Genomic DNA, 21,164 nt, shown 5'->3' on the forward strand with positions numbered 1-21,164 from the left:
AAAATTCAATATATTTCATATCATGAACACTCTGGAATTCTTTCAGCTCACAAAAAGCCAGGATTATGAGAGAAGGAAGTTGAGCTACTAGACCCAAATCTTGAGTGTTAAGCAAAACATACCTCCAAGACAAAAGCATCTTTCTTTCCATGAGAGAGATCCAGTTCTGTAATTTCATCAGAACTTTCAGACTGTGATCTTAGCAGTCTGGTACGTTGTCTCGGTTCTGGAATAGGAGAACCTATAATTTCTTCTGACACTTCCTAAACAGAACAATAGTATAAAATCAAGCACGCACCTGCTATTCCTTAATTTTCACATAAATGGTTTTAAAAGCACCAACCTTTCAATTACAGCCCAGAAATAATTCCACACATAGAAATATGAAAACTCACCAAAAATGGTGACTTTGGTTTATTGTACATTTAATTCCACAACCTCATCCCAAAATCACTTCCACTTGGAGCACAAACTCAAGAGGATAACAAAAGAGAGTCATTCTAAGTCAAGCAGTCCTAGGAAGTGGCAAAGCCCTGTGAGAAAGCAAACAGGAACTCCAGCCATTCTTTGCTTCTGCATACCCCTTATTCTGTCTTCACCGTCTCTTTTGCTATTAGCAAACACTGCATGAGTCCTAGGCTGTGCAGATGAGTTCTTTGGATATAACCTCTCTATAGAAGGAATAAATCCAAGCTTCAGATGAGGCAGGTTATGGGAGATTGGAAGGTATTAGTGGCTGGATGAGCCCAGAATGACTCCCCAGTCTCCTGGAGTCTGTTCTGGGGAAGGCTGTGGGTGAGGGGAGCTTCTCTGTTCCCACTATACAGATGACATGCTCTGTAAACCTACATATTGCCAACTTTAAAACAGCGCTTCATGCATTTACCTTACTTCTTTCTAACTGCCCTCTTTGCCTATCTACATGGTTTATTCCCTGCTAGTTCACACAGCACATCGACCTGGGTGTCAACAGATTAAAAACTCTTTGTCAAGGACCTAACCTCTTCACTTACAGGGGGGTTAACTTCATACATCTCCTTATTTTTGGCTATTGTGTCATTGATTTTCTTCTGCATGTGAGATATGTGTTGTTCGTAAGAGGCGTCATTCGGAGTCTTTCCAGCAATCTGAATACCACCCGGGGTTGGAAGCGCACTGAGATACACACCTGTGGCAGACTTTAAAGAAAAAGCCAGTAAGAAATAAAACTCTGGAATATATATGATGTAATTGAACTTATATTGTGATGCAAAAATGTCACACACTATTGTTGATGTGTTATACTATTTTAAACTTGAACAGAACAATCGTAAGGAATGTCAGTATTTATTTGTGGAAACAGCAGCTAAACCCCGCCCACGCTAGTTTTCAAACCTAAATCTCTGTTTCCATTAGCAGATTATAGTCTAGTAAATGATATACACAACCAGGATTGCTTAATTCTTGGCTCTGAGACTTGGAAAGCTGTTAATGTAGAATTGGCCACAGGGCAAAAGAAAGAAAGAAAGAACAGAGAAAACTAGTGTTCTGCACCAGAGACTGACATCTGTGAAATGCGTGGGAAATGCAGGAAATGCTGTACCATCGTGGCCATCAAGATCTGCTAAGAATGCCTTCTTGACAGTGCCATCTCCATAACAAGCAAGGATATGTACTGAGGCATTTCTATTGGCTTCTCCAGACAGGGAACTCCTTCCCTCGACATACAACTGCAGCACACAATCTGGTTGCTTATTCATCATTCTTAGATCACTTTCTAAGGGATACACAGTGACTTCTAAAAATATAGAAGGGGGACATCCAAAATTTGGATGCTGGTCGAAGTCTGATACTGCATACTTTCCACAAGATCTATAAATCTTTTCTCTTTGGGCCGGTGTTCAACAGCTAGGTATAAGTAGGTACGGGGAAACTTAAAATATAATTGGGTACTTGGTTTTTGGTATAAGTTTTGTCTGAAACGATATCCCACTTACAGAATTTGGGAATGGATGATGATGATGATAATTGATTTATATACAGCTCTTCAGGACAACCTAACATCTACTCAGAGTGGTTTACAAAGTATATTATTATTATTATCCCCACAACAACAATCACCCTGTGAGGTGGGGAGGGCTGAGAGAGCTCCTAGAAGCTGACTCACCCAGCTTGCTTAATGCAGAGAAGTAGGGAATCAAACCCAGTTCTTCAGATTAGAGTCCTGCTGCTCTTAACCACTAGACCAAACTGGCTGTCTTAACTATTACACCAAACTGGATGGGGATACAAGCAACTCAATATATTACATTTAATCAACAGCCACATTTTCTGTATTCAGACTTCTGCTCTCTTAAAAGTTGTACAGAAAAGCAAAGCTCAGCAGGTGCAGGGTTATCATTTTGCATGGTTTGAAAAAGTGTACTTGCCAAAATTCCCCTTATACATAGCTATTTCAGGCATCGGAATCTTAACTTGGATTCAAAGTTTAACTCTATGCTGCCTGGTAGCAAAGAGGTCAAACCGGTGTTATCCGGTCTAACCAAATACCGTGGCAGTCTTGCCATTCTGAAACACCTCCTTTTGTTCAGTGGCCTAATACAATTCTAAGGTGAGCGATGTGGTCAGGAAAATGGAGGAATAACAAGCTAAAGACACTCCAAATATGTGAAAGACTTACTGCCAGGCCCATTAACATTGTTTCTCCCACCGTGATCTGAATCCTTAACCCAAACAGCGCGTTCATTCCCTTCAACTTCAGCTTATTCATTAGTTGAGTGTGTACTTCATATTCCATAAATGGCAGCAGGTTACTGATGGCGGTTGCATTTGCCTCTGCTTGAGCTTTCTTTTTCAAGCGACAGAGCCTGTTGAGGCGGACAAGAACGGTGGTTAGCCTGCCTTAAAACAGCAAATTTCTTGTACAATTTACCAGTGGTTAGGAAGATAAACATAGAAGAAAACTATCGCTTTGGACATGTTTTTCCCACAGAATGCCACACTCTAAAATAAAGCCTCTTCAGGGTTTTCCCCCTACTGACGATGGGCCAAGCTGAAGGTTTTAGACTAAGTTCAACAAATGAGTATCCCAATTTAACAGATCACTCAAGAAACAATAGGGAATAATCTTGCATGTATTTATTACATACTCAGCTCTATAAAATGGGCAACTCTAAGTGGTACCAAAAGACCTTTGCTCAAAGTTATGTGCATTTTAAGCTACAAAAAGGACAAGCTTGCAATGTGACTGCTTCTCAATTACTGTCAGCAAGCCCCATCTAACTCAGTGGGACTTGCTCAGGATTCAGTTGATTCCTCACCCCACATTCTCTGAATAAACACTTAGCAATATTTTGGCTTCCCCTCATTTTTCCTGTTTGGTATTTCAAATACATAAGCAGTAATGAATGCAAAGCATGCAACCAGATTCTGCAGAATAATGTCTTTCTAGGCGTTGCTTGACCTGGATAGCCTGGATAATGTCTTTCTAGGCACTGCTTGACCACGTTAGCCTGATCTCATCAGATCTCAGAAGATAAGCAGGGTCAACCCTGGTTAATACTTGAATGGGATACCGCCAGGGAAGTCTAGGGTTGCTAGACAGTGGCGGGCCATGACGAGCCACCCCTGTTCATCTCTTGCCTTGAAAACCCTATGGAATTACCAGAAGTTGGCTGTGACTTGATGGCCAACCCCCCCCCCCCCCGCCCCTAGCCCAGCTTTAAGTTCAATGGGACCTACAACCTGGAAAATGCGCTTAGAACTGTTCCTTAAGAATGTGTCCAAAAGGAGAAGCAGCTTGTCTGGGCAGAAAGTATCACAGCTAAAACTATCAAGATCGTCTGCTATTGGTAAAGGCTACTTTTAGATGTCACTAACCAGGCCACATACATCAATGCTGAACTAACAAGTCGGGCAGAGTTAGCCAACAGAGCAATTCAAAGCAGTATGGCAAAGGTATACCTGGCTTGGATGAGACATCCTTTCCCAACCACCATTGCATCTGCAGGCAAGTCTACTGTTGTGAAAAGAACATCTGGAACTTTTTGCTTCCTGCAGCTGCAGCAGTATGCGAGGTGAGCAGGAAATGGCATGTTCAGCTCATCATAAGGTATGTGGCAAAAGCCACAACCTGGAGGTGAGGTTTCTTCTAACCTAAACAAGACATCGTAAGAAGTCTAGTATTACCATTCATGCATCGCCCTGTGAAGAATCATATATATAAAACACAACCCTGGCTATGGAAGCTGTACATATCAAACATCAAATTCTGCCATTTTGCTTTTGCTGAAATTGATCAATGCTGCTAGCATAAGTTAGGCTTGCTCTGAATTGTGGCTCCCCAAGGCTGTTTTAGGTCAGGAGAACAGCAGGGGGAGAGGAGGTTTACCACTCTGATGGGCTGTGGTCCGGATCTTAATTGAGCACCCCATATGCCTGAAAATTAAGTTTTAAAACAGAATCTCTAGGAGCTCTGGACACTGGCCTCCCAACACACATCTACTTTGGCCCAACAGTATACAGGGTTATACCCCACAGATCTGCTCCCCTAGTGGTGGCTCTTTTCTCCAGCACAAGGAGGAGGGAAAGACTGCTTACAGTGGAAGAAGGCAGCACTGCTAGCAGAAAGATCCATGACATCCAACCCATAGCTGTTGCCTATTTATGACAGTGGCATATGATCTGCCACTAGAGCTGCCAGGTTCCCCCCAGGCAGGAGGTCGGCATCCTGGCACCTACCTTTTAGATTCCCTCTTGCGTGTGCGCAAAGCCTGTGTGCTCCTGGCCAGTGTGATGATGTCACTTCTGGGAAGTGACATCATCGCGCAGGTCATGTGCTGCCCAGGGAGCCCTCCCACGCTCCACAGTGGCCCGATTCTGGCCGAATCCACCCTGAATCAGGCTGCTGCAGCACACGGGATCATACCATGCTGCCTGAGATTGCACCGCACCACCCAGGACTGCGCCGCACCACCTCGTAATGTGCCCCGGGAGGCACGTTCTCCCCGCTCCTGCCAACCAGGTAAGTGTGGGTGGGAAGTGGAAGGTGGGAGTGGGGGACTGGCAACCCTATCTGCCACACATCATTAGTACCACAGGACTACTGTTCAAAATATCTCAGAATCACAAGGTAAAAATTGCTTCTCATACAAGTCATATATTATCCGACACCTTTATTTGTAAACTGTCACATGCTTTATGTACTTTGCCCTGCTCAAAAAGAAAACCTTTTGTCAGCAGGCCAATTCTAAAAGTGAACTTTTGGTTCAAGCATTATTAAACCCAGCAAGTGGACCAATTTAAGGATTTGTGTATAAACATTTAGAATCTCAAAAAACAGTTCACATGTCAATATTTCGTCATCAAAAATGGTTTGTCATGTGGCTCTCTCTGACCAACCCAAGTGGCCCTCTCACATTATAAGCACTGGTACAATTCATTTGGTCTAATGTATTAAGACAGGCTGAATACATAAACATTCCCATCTTTTGGGAACTATTCCTACAGGCATGCCCACTGAAAAGAACAGCATATATAAATAAATAATCTTCTCAATATTTGAATTTTTACCAACAGGAAGAACTGAACAACAATATACTTTTTCTTAAGGGCACAAAAAGAAAAATAGAACTACCGTAACACTACTGATCTTAGGCCAAAGTGCATCTCATATTAACTAAGTCGACGCAAAGAGCATTTGCAAATTAAGAAGAAAAGTTGCTATTGGAGAGGAAAAAAAGCAGCAGAAAGGTACTGGAGATGCAGCAATGAAGCAAGACACATACACAGAATAATTTAAATTGTGCCACTAGGGGCACTGATGAGCCGCACAGCTTGATTAGCCCGGAAGGTTTCAAGCAGTTGCTTTTTCGTTTTGTTCAAGAGTGCTCAACATACCCATCTTCATTCAAAAGAGATATATTATATATATATATATATATATATATATATTTCAAAACAGACAGTTGCCACACGCTACAACTGAGCATCAAGTTTGGGCTTCAACAGTTACGTGAGAAACTGGAAATGTCGCCTGTATGCGTGTACGAGAGTAAAATACGGAGAGGCGAAGAGGAAAGAAGAGAGAACTGCATTATGTGGTTAGTAGTCAGACGTATTACCTTATTCAGGCTGTTAGAAACTTAAAAACAGTAAGAGACTAGTGATTTGGTGCAGAGCTCCACAACTTCTGTTGTTGTTAGTGAAAAAGGAGTAAAGTGGTTGGCCCCGCATCCTGTACTGTAACACTGGTAACCTACCCTAATAGAGAAGAACTATCCTGGTTTTGAGGAAAAAAATCAACCTCTCCCTTCTCTGACCCTATGGAAAAGAAGCCAGGCTGCCATGACAACCTTTGTTCCAAACAGACTTCCATGGTGCCATCCTGGAGGAACCTAGGGTTCAGTACCGCTGCTGTGCCGGATGCGGACAAAATACAGACTTCTTCACTATAAAAGAGAAGAATGGTAGAGAGATGAAGTCACATTATTGACGGTATACATTTTCAGGTATCTTGTTCAATAAAAATGAAAAAAGTAAGAAATGAATTCAGAGTGAACTGTTATAGAACCATGTTGTCACTAAAGTAACCCCATACGAAGCACAAAAGTCTCCGTATCAGTACAGTAGCTAGCAAAGTTTCCCTAAACTAAACAAGTAAGTGATTTGTTTTGCTCTTGGGTAGGTTTCTTTCTTTCTCTACTCTTCTGACCTATGTCTTAAGTAGTAACTGAAAATATGAGGAAGAAAGTAGGTTTCAGAGCGGCCACCCAGACTAATAACGAGCCAAGTTCAAACCCATGTTATTCAATGACAATTAAGCAAGCTGTTCTAAAAATGGTTTTGTGTTTTGTTTGATTATTTTCTATTGCTAATTTTATACTATATTGCTGGAAAAATAAATGTGGTGTGGTAGTTAGGACTAGGACTAGGTCACCTGGGTTCAAATCCCTCCTCTGCCATAAAGGTCACCCACCGCTAAACACCTGCTCTCTTTCTGGATAACCGAACAGGGCTGTTGTGAGGGGGGAAATGGAGGCATTAAAAACCATGTATGCTACCTTGAGCTCTCTGAAGGAAAGGTGGGATAAAAAATGTGCACAAGACAGAGGTTTAGTGAAGGTTTTCCAGATTCTATTTAGTTAATTAGTTAAAAGACTTGGTATAGAAATATTCCAAACAAACTAGAAATTATTCCTCTATTATGCTGTGCAGACACTTTATATATTACACCTTATTTTAACTTTCATCCCCGCGCCCACTCCAATCTGTACAGACTAAATGCTGTGCCAATGCAGACGCAAAGAGGCTGCACCTGCCTTCAGTGCCTCCTCCCCACCATTTCAAAGAACTTTAAAAGGGGTTCCCCCCCCCCCAGAATCTTGCACACTCCCCTGCCTTACAGCACTACCTTGCACATCTTCCCTGCAAATAAATGTCTTGTCAGTTTCACTTCTCCATTTTGGAAGTTGTTAAATTGATGCAGAGTCAAGCACAGCATTTTCCCCCAATCAGTAAACCCTGTATTCTGGGAACAGAATATACCACTGAGAAAGATTTGTAGAGAGACCCGCAATGGGGAAAAACTAGTTGGGGCATGATTTGTAGGAGGCGTTTCTTACTGATCTGTCCAAAAGCTGGGGGACCCCTCCCACTCAGCATCTTACCAGATGTCTTGACCGAAATATGATTGGGGGAAACAGCGAATGGGGGGAAAGATCTTGAATGGAGGGGCGGGGGGAAGCTTCTGTAGGTTATGAAACCCAGGCAAGGATGCACAGCAGACACACAAGATCAATCTATTGATCTGGACTGATTTGTTCTACTTCCTCTCAATGAATATCAGCCAACATCAACAAGAGGCAATGTAAGAATTAACTCTTCCCCACAGAGCTACAAAATGCACCTTCCTCTCTACCCAGGCTCTGCAGCTCAGCAGATCTGTCAGTTTCCCCTTCTTAGTATCAAGGCAGTCACACTGGTTCAGCCTGCTGAGCCCCTGCTCACTGTAATAATTAGCTGAGGATTCTTCTTCTACTCACTTGCTTTGGTGGTGAGCATGATACAGCATTATTTTCTAAAGCCTAAGGAAAATCAAGCTGTCATAGTGATTTACCAAATGCTAGTTGATTCACTGTAGCCCACTACAGCATGACAGCCCAATGCCCTGGCATGGGATTTTATTTCTTGTCTGATTTCTGCCCACCATGCATCTCGAGTCTCCGGATCATCTGAAAGACAAAGCATAAATCAGTTCACTATTCTGCATTAAACAAACGCTACAAGTTTGTGGCTAAAGAGAAGACAGCATTCAAAAACAGCTCTTAGATTTTTCCATGTGGCATCCTCACAATTTTTCTTCCCACTTATCTATCTTTGTGCTGAATAGCAAACCATGCATTTTCCTGTGTCATACAGAGATTTAGAGAATGTTGTTTTCCCCCAAATTATTGACTTTGCCCAAAGGTGGACAACAGCGTTACCATACCAACATCCTTGGCCTTCTTTAAAATATAAAATTCATACATGCGTATTGTGCTTTCTACTGAGTTAGCTGTTGAAGAAATTTACTGCTTAGTTTCTTGAAAAACTCTTCTTAAACTAGCAAATAAAACACATTAATGAAGGCTACCAAAATCCATTCAAACAGTATTTTGTTAAATCTAAAATGACTCATTTGTGAATGGTTGAGCTAAAGGCCAGCCGTGCTATAAAAACATGGTGTCAGAATTTCCAACTTGATCCCTGAACAATTTATTTGAAAGTAGATCCCAATAAATGCAACAGACCTTACCCCCAAGTGAGAATGTTCAGATAGCATTTTTAGATTTATAACAAAAGGCCTACAGATGCAGATGTAGGGGGAGGGACATCACTTTTAAGCCACTGTTGTTAAATACTTCTCTGTACCCCAAAATTAACAGCTGTTAAATTCTCAATGGAATCTGGTAAAAAATACCTCTCACAGTAAAAACTCGTCATCTCATTTAGAAGCAGAGGGATCCGAGTAGTTTTAGACTTACTTTTTTTAAAAAGCAGCAAGCACTGCTAGTGGCAAGTTTCTTTTGAAATTGAGAGGAATTTGAAAAACCATTTGAGATACAGCAGATGCTCAAAGGGGGGGGGGGATATGAAGAATTCCACTGGTCTAGCACAAATACTTAACTTTAGTTTAAGTATGTTTTTTAGATCTCGTAAGAATATTGATCTGACAGCCATCATAAACAACAAAATGCTTGGACACTTTTTGCACACAGTTTTTGTCATATTCATTGTAGAAAGTACGGAGTTAGGGGTTGAAGAATTGTACTGCTTAATTCCTTGGCGGGGGGGGGGGGGGAACACTCTTGTTCTGTAGAATTGTGTCAGCAAAGCAAATAACTGCATTTGCTGGCATCATAAATCTCGGGAGGGGCTGTGGTCCAGCGATAGAGCACCTGCTTGTCACACAGAAAGCCCCAGGCTCAATCTCCAGTTTCTTCAGTTGAAAAGACCAGATAGAAGGTGTTGAGAACGAGCTCTGTTTGAGAACCTGGAGAGCTCCCGTCAGTCTGAGTAGGCAACACTGACGTGGATGAAATATAAGGGTCACAGAGGATGGCCAGGTCTGGATGGACAAAGCTCACCTGATCTCGCAGATGTTAAGCAGGATCAGCCTGCTTAGTACTTGGATGGGAGACCATCAAGGAAGTCCCAGGTTGCTGCACAGAGGCAGGCAATGGCAAACCACCTCTGAATGGCCCTTGCCTTGAAAACCCTACAGGGTCACTACAAGTCAACTGGGACCTGATAGCGAACATGTAGGTGCGCGTGCATGCGCATATGCACACACACAAGAGGTCAGAGGAAAGAGGAGGATAAGGGTGCATGAAACTCCCCATTTCCTCCTTCTCTGAGGGCACTGGGTCTGGAGGAGCAGGGCCTTCAGGCTATGTAGTTCCCATCACAGATTTACAAATTAAAACTGCAGGGATGAAAAATTTGATATTGTCCATAATTGAAATCAGATTCGTGCTACAACAATGGGTATGCTATGTTTTTCATCATCCAATTTACATTCTGAAAGTAGCAAAAGTAAGTTTGGACCTTAAAAAGTAAGTACTGAATATATTTCTGCTTTTCCCAAAATTTGCTTTTGAACCAGTCCAATCACATATACTCCCCAGAAATTTTACATCTGGAGGGGATGCATTCTTGGTGTGTGACAAGATAGAAGTCACAATGGATGTCTGAGTGGAGTGAAGTAGAGTGAAAAAAGCTATATGAAAGTCCTATGGAACTCTCAACAATATGAACATATGATGTGTTGCTCATAAGAACAAAAACTTGGCAATTCTGGATTTTAAACAGCACAGATACTACCCAGCCACAATTCAAGCTACATAAAAGAATATCAGTACATTATCACTTCGCATATTTAGCCATCTGTAATTAAAAAGTAACAGGATGTAATGAAAACCTAAGAAGAATGCATCATTTTGAAGTCTGATGAGAAAAGATCACATTGTGTCATGGAAAATGCAGTGAGCTTCTAATTCTGATTGTTGAACATCAAATCAACAATTCAGAGGCCTGGGTGGAAGTTCCCTGAGGTTATTTATTTATTTACAAAATGTATACCCAACCTTCTGCCCTCATCAGGACCACCAAGGCAGCTAACAGATTAAATGCACACATAACCAAAACACATATTAAAAACATTAAAACCAAACAAAAGCACAACATTAAAACAATTAAAACCAAAGTTAAAATATATATGCAAAAACTTAACAATTAAAACACAAGACATGAGAGAGGGATTACTGAGGGAACACCAGAGGGAACTAAAAAATCTCCATCTGCTAAAGGAAGACAGCAACAAAAGGAGACAGGTATGTCTCCCTGGGGAGAAAGTTGCAGAGTTCTGGTGCAATGAGCAAGAAGGCTGTCTCTTGAGTTGTCACCTGCCTAATCTCAAAAGACAAGAGCACCCGAAGCACGACCTCGGAAGATGATTGTAGTGTTTGGGTAGGTTCATAAGAGAGTAGGCAGCAGGGGTGTGCAATTCGGGTTTCCAATTCAGGTAGAATACCCGAACCTGATTTGCAAAGATTCAGGACTTCTGAATCGGGCCCAGCATGCTGGACTCCATTCGGAAACCCCAAATCAAAGCTTCCCGGAGCAATTGGTACTGCTTCGGGAAGCTTCGGATCAAGGGTTTAAAATGCCCCTTTCCTTGCCCCTGCAAAGCAGCAGGGAAAGGGGCATTTAAACCCAGATCAGCTGTTTGGTGGAGAAATCACCGCCAAACAGCTGATCCAAGGGGGGAGGGAAATGCCCTTGGCTTTTTCACCCAAGGAGGAAGGAAGAGGGAGCTCCCTCTGCCTCCCTCCCATTGGATGAAATAGTCAGCTTGGATACTTTCAAAGCTCAGAGCAGTGCTGAAAAGCCCTGCTCTGAGCTTTGAAAAACTCCAAGCCAGCTATTTCCCCCAATGGGAGGAAAATAGCCAGCCTGGATACTTTCAAAGCTCGGAGCCCTCCCATTGGGTGAAACAGCCGACTTGGAGTTTTTCAAAGCTCAGAGCAGGGCTTTTCAGCACTGCTCTGAGCTTTGAAAGTATCCAGGCTCTGAGCTTTGAAAAACTCCAAGTCGGCTGTTTCACCCAATGGGAGGGCTCCGAGCTTTGAAAGTATCCAGGCTGGCTATTTCATCCAATGGGAGGGAGGCAGAGGGAGCTCCCTCCCATTGGATGAAATTTCCAGCTTGGAGTTTTTCAAAGCTCAGAGCAGGCCTTTTCAGCGCTGCTTTGAGCTTTGAAAGTTTTCAGGTTAGCTTTTTCACCCAATGGGATGAGAGAAGAGGGAGCTCCCTCTTCCCCCCCTCCCATCAGGTGAAAAAGCCAAGAACTCCTGCTGTGATCTTCTGTATGCTCCAATTTTTTACAGAACATACTGAAGCAGCTGAAATGCCCTAATCCCGAAGCGGTTTGCCGCTTAGGGTTTAGGGGTATTCCGGATTGTTTTCCAGTTTCCAGGGTTTAGGGGTATTCCGAATTGTTTTCCAGCTGGAAACCCGAATTTCTTCCCTGTGGATGCCCCTAGTAGGCAGTCCTTCCAGTGCTGGTCCCAAGACATACATGGCTTTAAAGGGCACCACATCAGCACCTGAATCGTGCTTAGAAACAGACTAGAAGTCTGCAGAGATGGGCCAAGACTGGACTGATATGTTTCCTACAATCTGCTCCAATCAACATCCTGGCTGTAGCATTCTGCATTAACTGAAATTTCCAAACACTTTTCAAAGGCAGACCCATGAAGAGTGCATTGCAGTAATCTAATCTAGGTGTAACCAGGGCATGCACTACTTGGCCAGTTTTGCCAAGGCAAGGCTGAAGATGGCTAGCCAGTTAAAACTGGTAAAGGCATCCCTGGCCTGGATCCAAGAACCTCCCACCAAACTACACATCTGTTTCTTCAAGGGGACAATTTATGTCCTGAATCAGACCTTGCACTTACCAGTAGTATTTCCATCTTGTCAGGATTAAGCTTCAGTTTATTAACCTACATCTGCTCCTAAACTGCCTCCAGACACTGGTTCCTGTTTTCTACAGCCTCCCTGGGATTAGCTGGAAGTTCAAAATACAGCTGAGTGTCATCTGCATATTTGTGACAAACCAGTCCAAATCTTCAGATGACCACACCCAGAGGTTTCATGTAGATGTTAAAAAGCATGGGGGGGGGGCAGGATGAAACCCTGTCAGACCCCACAGGCCAAAGGGCTGAGCAGCAGTCTTCCAGCACCACCTTTTGAAACTTGCCTAGGTAGGATCAGAACCACTGCAGAATGTTGCATCCTCATCACACCCCAGAAAGGTAGTCTAGAAAAATACAATGACTGATAGTATTGCAAGCTGTTGAGAGTTCCAGGAGAATCAACAGTCACGTTCCCTCTGCTTATCTCTTGGCTCAGGTCATCCACTAGCTTCACTGCAAGTTACAGCTTGACTTCCCCCTCTAAGGAAACTCTAAAATAATTGCTCTTAAAATGAGAGTATTGGCCTTTTAGTTGCTATGGGGTTGCTGAAAGTTCTGTCCACCCATCTACATCAAAAATGGGAATAAGAGTTCAGAAAAGCAAGCTAAGTAGTATATGATGGGCTGTAAACAGAAAGATAACCAGGGGGACAGGGAGGGGAAGAACAAAGTGCAATAAAAATCAAAACAAGAAAATGGAAATCACATATGAGCACCAGGAAAAGTTAGGATGGTAAAAAGAACGTATTCAAAAGAATATGAGGCACAAATAGTACTGAGCATGGGCATTTAACGTAGTTCTTCCAAACAAAAGGAACTGATTTGTCCCTTACTCTGAGGAACAAGAAATTTTCTGTATCTGCTTGCTATCCCGACACTGGTTGATCCCAATACTCTTCAACTACAGAGCGCTATTTTGAGCCACTCTCACAATGCTTGTAAATAGCACAACCCGTACTAAAAGGTCACTGAATCACAGATACTAAACAAACATAAGCCACAAAAACAATTTGAGATCATGGGTTGATAATATATGGTATAATGCCCCGTAGAATCCAACAATAAATGATGGTTGTTGTGGATTTTCCGGCCTATATAGCCGTGGTCTTGGCATTGTAGTTCCTGACGTTTTGCCAGCAGCTGTGACTGGCATCTTCAGAGGTGTAGCACCAAAAGACAGAGATCTCTCAGTGGTGCTACACCTCTGAAGATGCCAGTCACAACTGCTGGTGAAACGTCAGGGAACTACAATGCCAAGACCATGGCTATACAGCCCGGAATATCCACAACAACCATCGCTCTCCGGCCATGAAAGCCTTCGACAATACAATAAATGGTCAATACAAAATTTAATCCAGGATCTAACCAATGTGCTAGGAGAAGTACAAAAATACATTTCTTATGCTGAACACTTAAGTATCTTGGAAGTAGGGTCAGCATCAGTGTATTCAGAAAACTACAAGCCAATGTACAAAACGAGAGCATCGTATCATCTCTAATGAATGTACATTTTCTTATCTGTAACACTGTAGGTTGTACTGGGTTTTTTCCCTCCCCGCTCAAAGATCAAAGGATTTTGCATATAAACAGAATGCAATGCATGTTCACACACAATACACAAACTTACCTTTATATATTAAAATATAAAAAATGACTTTAATTAAAAACAGCACAATGTGGCAACAATAATTGATACAAAACACCGGAATGCAGTGCAATGTGTAGCATTCTGATTTTTTTTCTGACATGTATATTCACAAGCAGCCTTTTTTGACACATGAGCCACACAATTTCACATGGGGATGCCATCACAGCATTTACACATTTAAATAAAGCTAAGGATTTACATAAACAATAGAGGAATTAGGAGGGAAGCAGGATGGCATGTGCCCAGCACAGTCCAGAAAGGTGCTGCCTCTTTTGTTCCGGGCTAAAGCAAAAGCTTAAAGAACTAAGGATTTGCAAAGCAGATTCAGCGGACAGGAGCCAGAAACAGTGGGTATTTTGGCGCATGCTTGGATCAGGTGACAGTACAGACTGAAAACTATGGCAGCTCACTGAAATGGTTACAGAAAGTAATGGCCCTGGAGTCTAGGTGAAAGCGGAAGGCAAGCATACAGAGCACTCAATCACAAGCTTTTCTAGCAAAATCTATTCCAGGATGTTTAGCAAAGGGATATCCTAACTATGTGCTTGCAAAGAATTCTTTCGCACTTAATTTTCACCTAAATTTCGAGAACTTTGCAAGAGTCTTCATCGATATTTTAATTCTTAAGAATTGGCACGGTATTGGAAAATGGGTTCTAGAGCTACAAAGAGACGCTGTAGCAGAGAAGTTATTGATTAGTTTGCAATTCTAACATCAGCTTAGTCAAGATGGACTTCAGCAGCAGCATCAACAGGGCTTCTACTAAAGTAGTTTAAGGAATGTATACTGGCTCCTTGATGCTCAGAAATAAATCCTGTCAGATTCAGTGGTTTTTCTTAATAAGTGTATCTTGTAACCAAAATATCTGGTAATCTGGATCCACCAGTGAGCACCCTCAAAAATGCAAAAAAAAAAAAGGGGGGGGACACTTGCTAACACAAACTCCAAGTGCCGCTGAGTCAGCAAGACTCAGTTGTGCCTTCCGCTCTTGTTCTCGACAATGAAGATATGACCGAATAATTTTAAAAAATATTCTTTCCTTCCTTACATGTTTGTTTTTCTGAAGATCTTATTTTGAAGAGCAAATACACATACAGAATCTCAGCCACACCCCACAGACCTTAAAAGTGAGCTTATTGGACTGGCTTTCTGTGGTGAGACTGACAGTTCTTGTGACAAGTTTCTATTGAAAAAAATTCAGGTTGTGCCTTATACTATTTAAGCTGCAAAGAGAATCTTTCAACAAACAAAATATAATTTTGAACAAATGCCTAGCTGACTCAACACACCTTTACACCCCATGAAGACTGAATTTTAATCAGTGCATGGCAAAGAAGTCCTATTGCCAAGCCTTAGCCGTAGTTGCCTAAATAATATTTTATGTAAAGTGTTCATAATTTTCTGCATCCATCTAATAAAATAGCATCCCATTTACTAACTGAAAATGGAGCTCTGGGATACAATCCTATGTCTGGCATCCAGAGAGGCTTCCAAACTTAGCAGTCTGTTGAAATTCTCCTGTCAAGCTGCCATTATATGGGGATACTGCTGTGACTGGACAGCTCATGTGATCAGGAGGTCCCACTGGGCCTACCTAGAGTATCTGGCATCGTTTTGTTTCCCAGGCATGCAGGCTCAATAATGGGAAAATTATAACTGACTTTCATGGGGGCCTATCTTTACACGTCAAATACAAGATTGTGGACTTGGGAGTACAGGGATATACTTTTGTAATCTGAGATCTGGACTGCTAGACTAAAGTATGACTGTCGGATCCTAAACTCTTCATTAGTCCTCCAAATGAAGCTTTCAAACACACCTATATCCACTACTAGAATTTTCACTGTAATAAAAACCATAACAAATCCCTTCTACACCAGACAGACCCCTCCGTCTCTTCAAGAAAATTTCAAAAGTCACTTTGGAGCAAATGGAGCTTTTACATAGCTTTGGAAACAGTTATTCCATCTGTGCTATATATAAACCAATTCTAGAAATTTACACACTTCTGGCATTTTCAGCCTTACTAATCGGTTACTCTATTCAAATGACCTACAGCATTGACTAAAATTATATATATGAAGCAATCACCCAGTAGCCTGTTGCCTTACCATTCACTGGACACAAAGCATACACTGCATTGTTCAGAACCACAACACAAGAAATCCAGTGCAGTGATTAGACTGTCAGATTATGATCTGGGAGACCCAGGTTCGAATCCCCACTCTGCTATGGAAGCTTGCTGGGTGACCTTGGGCCAGTCACACACAGTCTCACCCACCTCACCATATTATTATGAGAACAAAACAGAAGAGAGGAAGATAATGTAAGCCACTATGGTTTCCCAGTGGAGAGAAAGGAGGTGTGTAATGAAGTTAATACATTAAACACATCTCTAGTAAGTATAAATTTATATTGTCTATGTAGAATAGCATTCCATCAGTTTTGATGTTTATCAAAAACATTCCAGAGTGGGGTAGGAGGTGCAAATTGTACACATCTGGTCTTCCCCATCTACTGGGAGAATGGCTTGCCATAACACTGGGGCATTTATAAAGATCTTAATACAAAGGGTCATTTAGACACTATAGTTAAGTTGCAATGTAGACACAACACAATTATTAGACACATCACTCATGGCATGACCTAAACAGAATCATACTCAGACACAATAGGTTCTATGCCACTTAAACTTTACTAATTCTCAAAAATGTAACAATAACAACAACACTCGATTTATATACCATCCTTCAGGACAACTTAATGTCCACTCAGAGTGGTTTACAAAGTGTATTATTATTATCTCACAACAATCACCCTGTGAGGTGGCTGGGGCTGAGAGAGCTCTGAAAGAGCCAAGACTGACAAAGGTCACCCAGTTGGCTTCAAGCAGAGGAGTGGGAAATCAAACCCAGCTCTCTAGATTAGTCCTGCAGCTCTTAACCACTACACGTAACTGGCTCAAATATATCTCAAAAATGTATCCAAATATAAAATTGTAGAACTATTTCCCTATCCTTTGTAAAAGACACTGCATAGTCTATCATGCCAGGACTTGGATAGCCCAGGCAAGCCTGATCTCATCAGATCTTAGAAGTTAAGTGGCATGATTGGCCTTGGCTAGTAATTTGATGAGAGACTTCCAACAAAGACCAGGGTTGCAGAGGCAGGTAAGCCCCCTCTGTTTGTCTCTTGCTTTGAAAACCCCAGCAGAGGTTGCCATAAGTCAGCTATGACTTGATGGCACTCTTCACCACCATTCTATCATAGCCTTCTGGCAGCTATTTGGAAGTGATACTGAGATAAACCTGACATTACTACTGCTATTTATAATTTGTACAGTACTTGCACATGGGCCATTACTTGTATAGACATGTACATTTTCATTAAATTTGGAAAGTGAAGTAGGGGAAAGTATGGAGAATATAAGGTTTGCTCCAGCCAGGGGTAGACATATCAAGGCCGAGAGAAAAAACAGAAAAAATCAGAAAAAAAATTGTCCTCTCTCTCTTACATTAAGGGAAAATAATCAGCTTCTAAAGCAGTTATGTTATGAGGACTAGAATGGAAACGTCTCTATTACATCATTTAAGGAATCATATACTGTTCTAGTGCCCTAACCTGGATACCCCAGGTAAGCCTGATCTCGTCAGTTCTCAGAAGCAGGGTCCTAAGCAGGGTCAGCTTTGGTTAGTAATTGGATGGGAGAATTCCAACGAAAACCAGGGTTGCATAGGCAGGCAATGGCAAACCACCTCTGTTAGTCTATTGCCATGAAAACCCCACCAGGAGCTGCCATAAGTCAATCAGGAGGTATAATGCACAGTCTGACCAAACAGTATCTGATTTCAGGGAAAGCCTACCAACATACTACCTCCGCACGTTCACTGGGTCTGTAGGATTAGAAAGAGATTGAAAGGAAAAGGGAGAATTCCTTGTTGCATCCCCTCATTTGTTTGGAGATATTAAGGAGGAAAAGGATAATCACCTTGGATCCATCTTTTGTGGGGAGTGCTTGACAGCACCTCCTTAATATCTCCATACTGTTCTGGTATCTATGTCTCACAGACACTCAACTTCATCAATACCCTCACTAAAGTCCTTGTGTCCCGTAGTTACAGTGATCTAAGTAAATAAGCCTCTGAGCTTTTCTAATAGGAGGTGCACCCTGTAAATATCCTATTAATCAATAGCATCTAAGAGAGCTATGGGCTTGATAGGTATACACAGACAGCATTCTGACCCAAAGATATTTATGATCCTTGTCAATGCTTTTTATGTTTCAAACATTTATGTTTCAAATCTACATAATGCAAAGGAGGTTGATGACTGATTGATACCTATCAGTCATGCATTCCGAGTTAAGAGAGAGATGTCTGATAAACCAGGCTAAGCAGGTGTTCATCTGGATGAGAACCAAGTATGAATTGCTCTATTATGAAGTTATTAATCCCAACTAACAGTCAAGCAGTCTGCCAGCAGCACGTTCTACAACATTATATCAGATATTACTGGCTTGCCACCACCAGTATCAGCTGGAAAAAGCAAGCTACTGTAAGCAATCTTAAAACAATCTACCTGTAGCATTGCCAACAATGCAGAGATGAACAGGGATATTTAGGTGATTTAGCATTCAAAAATGCTGATGTGAGATTGAGCCATTATGTCACAGAGACAGGCTTTAAAATAAAGTATGCCTAATGCTTCTCTAAAAGGATATTATACCCAGGCCTTTGTTATAATAATTTTATTTCTGAAATTGTGGTGTGTAAAAAAAAATGTTATGCAGTTTTGCCATGCGTACTTTTTAAAACTAATCTTTACCAGCATATTATAAACATTTCAAAAACAATTCATTACCAAGGGACTCAGCTGTTAGCTGGTTTGCAGTTTATGGCAAGCACAATGAGTGCCCAATAGCAATTTTTGCAACCATGGCTTGCGACTTATTCCTTAATAAAAAGTGCTGCCTGCTGGATCTCTTTCATACATGGCATAGAATACCACCTGGGCTGTCTCTTCCCAGCAATAAAGCTATTGTTTCTGTAATAAATTAAGAAAACCACCACTGAAACTTTTGAGTTCGTAGCAGTTTTAGACATCTGCATTCTAAAATCATTTATCCTGTATGTATATAACTACCTGTCAGACAACTCCAACCACACACACTCCAAAGAAGATATGAAAATATTTTTAAAATTTTTAAAATAGGAGTAACAAATGTAACAATCTTAACAAACTATTATAAGAGAGATACTGGGATGGAGGAGGAGGTATCTGTTGACCATCTAAGAGGCTATGCTGGAGAACATGGGACTCTCGTGGATGAAGGCCAAGTGGAATAGGGGCTGTGATAAGCAGGGGTAATTAGATGACACTGGCTGGATCCAACTCTTTATCAAGGAAGTTGAGAATATATACCATTTTAAAGGACTTTGCAACATCTCTCTTATTTGGCTTTACAACCTTATGACACAAATCTCTACTATTCTCATTGTATATCTCTATTATCTCATTGTACATTTAGGAAACTAACAGTGCAATCTTAAGAAGAGTTACTCCAGTCTAAGCCCATAGAAATCAATGCGTTTAGACTGGTTTAACTCTTCTTAGGGTTGCACTGTAAGGTTCAGAGGACAGTGAACTTCACGACTCACAAGGAATTCACATACTAGACGTAGAAAGTAAGTAATTTTCCTCCCTGTTGATGTGCACATGTGAAATTACTTTCTACTTGCACAGGTAGTTCTTTGGAGTGTACAACAACTTGTACAATAAAAAGGAAAATTGATTAGAATATATAATCCACATTGTCTCAACCTGAATATCCTAATCCAGGGGTCCCCGACGTAGTGCCCATGGGCACCACTGCACCTGTCAACTCCTTTCCTGGTGCCCGCAAAGTGTTTTCAGAAAGTGTGTGGAGCCAGGTGTGGTCTTTGCCAAGCATGACTTCTGATTGGCAACTGGAGATTTGATTAGCTGTGCAAGTTTTTAAAAATGTTTCGACAGAAGCTCCTTCCATGGCACGAGGATCATCACTGTGTGACTGAAGGTAAGCTGGGGCAGCCATTTTGTGGCTGGCTCCACCTCCTGAAGAAGCCTTTTTGTAGATGCGCCCACCTCGTTGAGTCAGAATTCCAAATGAGCCCACAGGGTCAAAAGGGTTGGGGACACTTGTCCTAATCTATAGCCCCTACATGCTGGATTGGGGATGGCGGGGGGGGGGGGGTGCGTGTGCAAACCAATAGTCTACTTTTTAAAAAAATATATATCCAATAAATTTTAATAGAATTTATATCACAACATAATTCAGGATTCAAAACTAGATTCTGCTTCATTCATGTTTCCACATTCTCTCATTTAGATAACTATTATAATACTGAATCCTAGTCCAACTGCAGATCATAACGTTCTTGAAGGTGCCTTCTGATATTTCTCTGGCTACTGAATAAACGTCCTCACAACTAGGCAAGCATTCTACGGAATTAAGTGAGTCAGACTTTAATATCTGCCATTCTGCCAAAAGTACAGAGAATACTGTGTTGTTGCAAGCTAGTGACAGATGTTTACAAGCCATGTTAATTTCATTAACAAAGGAATATAACATACATAAAGGGGAAAATATTGTTAACTGTTGAAAATAAGAATCATGCTTTCTTAATTTAAGGGGAAGTTCACTGTAGTTTCATGATGCAAAAAACTTGTAATGGGTTGTAGTATAGGCTCGAAATACAAAGGTGTGACATATAGAACTCCTACACATATCTGGCACAGCTGTTCCTTAAATCACATACTTGTTACAGAAGACTGTAGAGACAGAACAGATATTGCCGTGGTGAAAGTAACTGCGGTGTCTAATAGACTGGCGAAAAAATGGTTCAAGGACCGTTAATGTTTACACCAAGCTATTTCTGTAATGCTGCCAAGGTCAATTAGACCTTGGGCTATCTACCATCTAAATTACGCTTCTAAGTAAGCTTTCTAAGTTTGCTTTCAAATACTCAACTAACCCACTCCAG

The 21,164-nt window shown here is 41.5% G+C and overlaps 1 protein-coding gene across 9 annotated transcripts in view; it reads right to left on the reverse strand.

Annotated features, from left to right (window-relative positions):
* C2CD5 (C2 calcium dependent domain containing 5) overlaps positions 1-21,164 on the reverse strand; it is a 107,800-nt gene that overhangs the window by 42,841 nt on the left and 43,795 nt on the right. For 7 of the 9 annotated variants that reach the window (XM_054988056.1, XM_054988054.1, XM_054988053.1 and 4 more), the window contains 6 exons: positions 8,096-8,210; positions 6,333-6,428; positions 3,943-4,134; positions 2,660-2,846; positions 1,014-1,178; positions 123-263 (listed from right to left, as the gene is read on the reverse strand). In XM_054988056.1, the coding sequence (XP_054844031.1) occupies positions 123-263; positions 1,014-1,178; positions 2,660-2,846; positions 3,943-4,134; positions 6,333-6,428; positions 8,096-8,210 (896 nt within the window). Of the gene's footprint in view, positions 1-122; positions 264-1,013; positions 1,179-2,659; positions 2,847-3,942; positions 4,135-6,239; positions 6,429-8,095; positions 8,211-21,164 lie in introns of all 9 variants that reach the window. The other 2 variants (XM_054988052.1, XM_054988050.1) reach the window with 1 other exon arrangement.

Source organism: Eublepharis macularius, chromosome 9 (assembly GCF_028583425.1).
Source record: "Eublepharis macularius isolate TG4126 chromosome 9, MPM_Emac_v1.0, whole genome shotgun sequence".
Taxonomy (NCBI): Eukaryota; Metazoa; Chordata; class Lepidosauria; order Squamata; family Eublepharidae; genus Eublepharis; species Eublepharis macularius.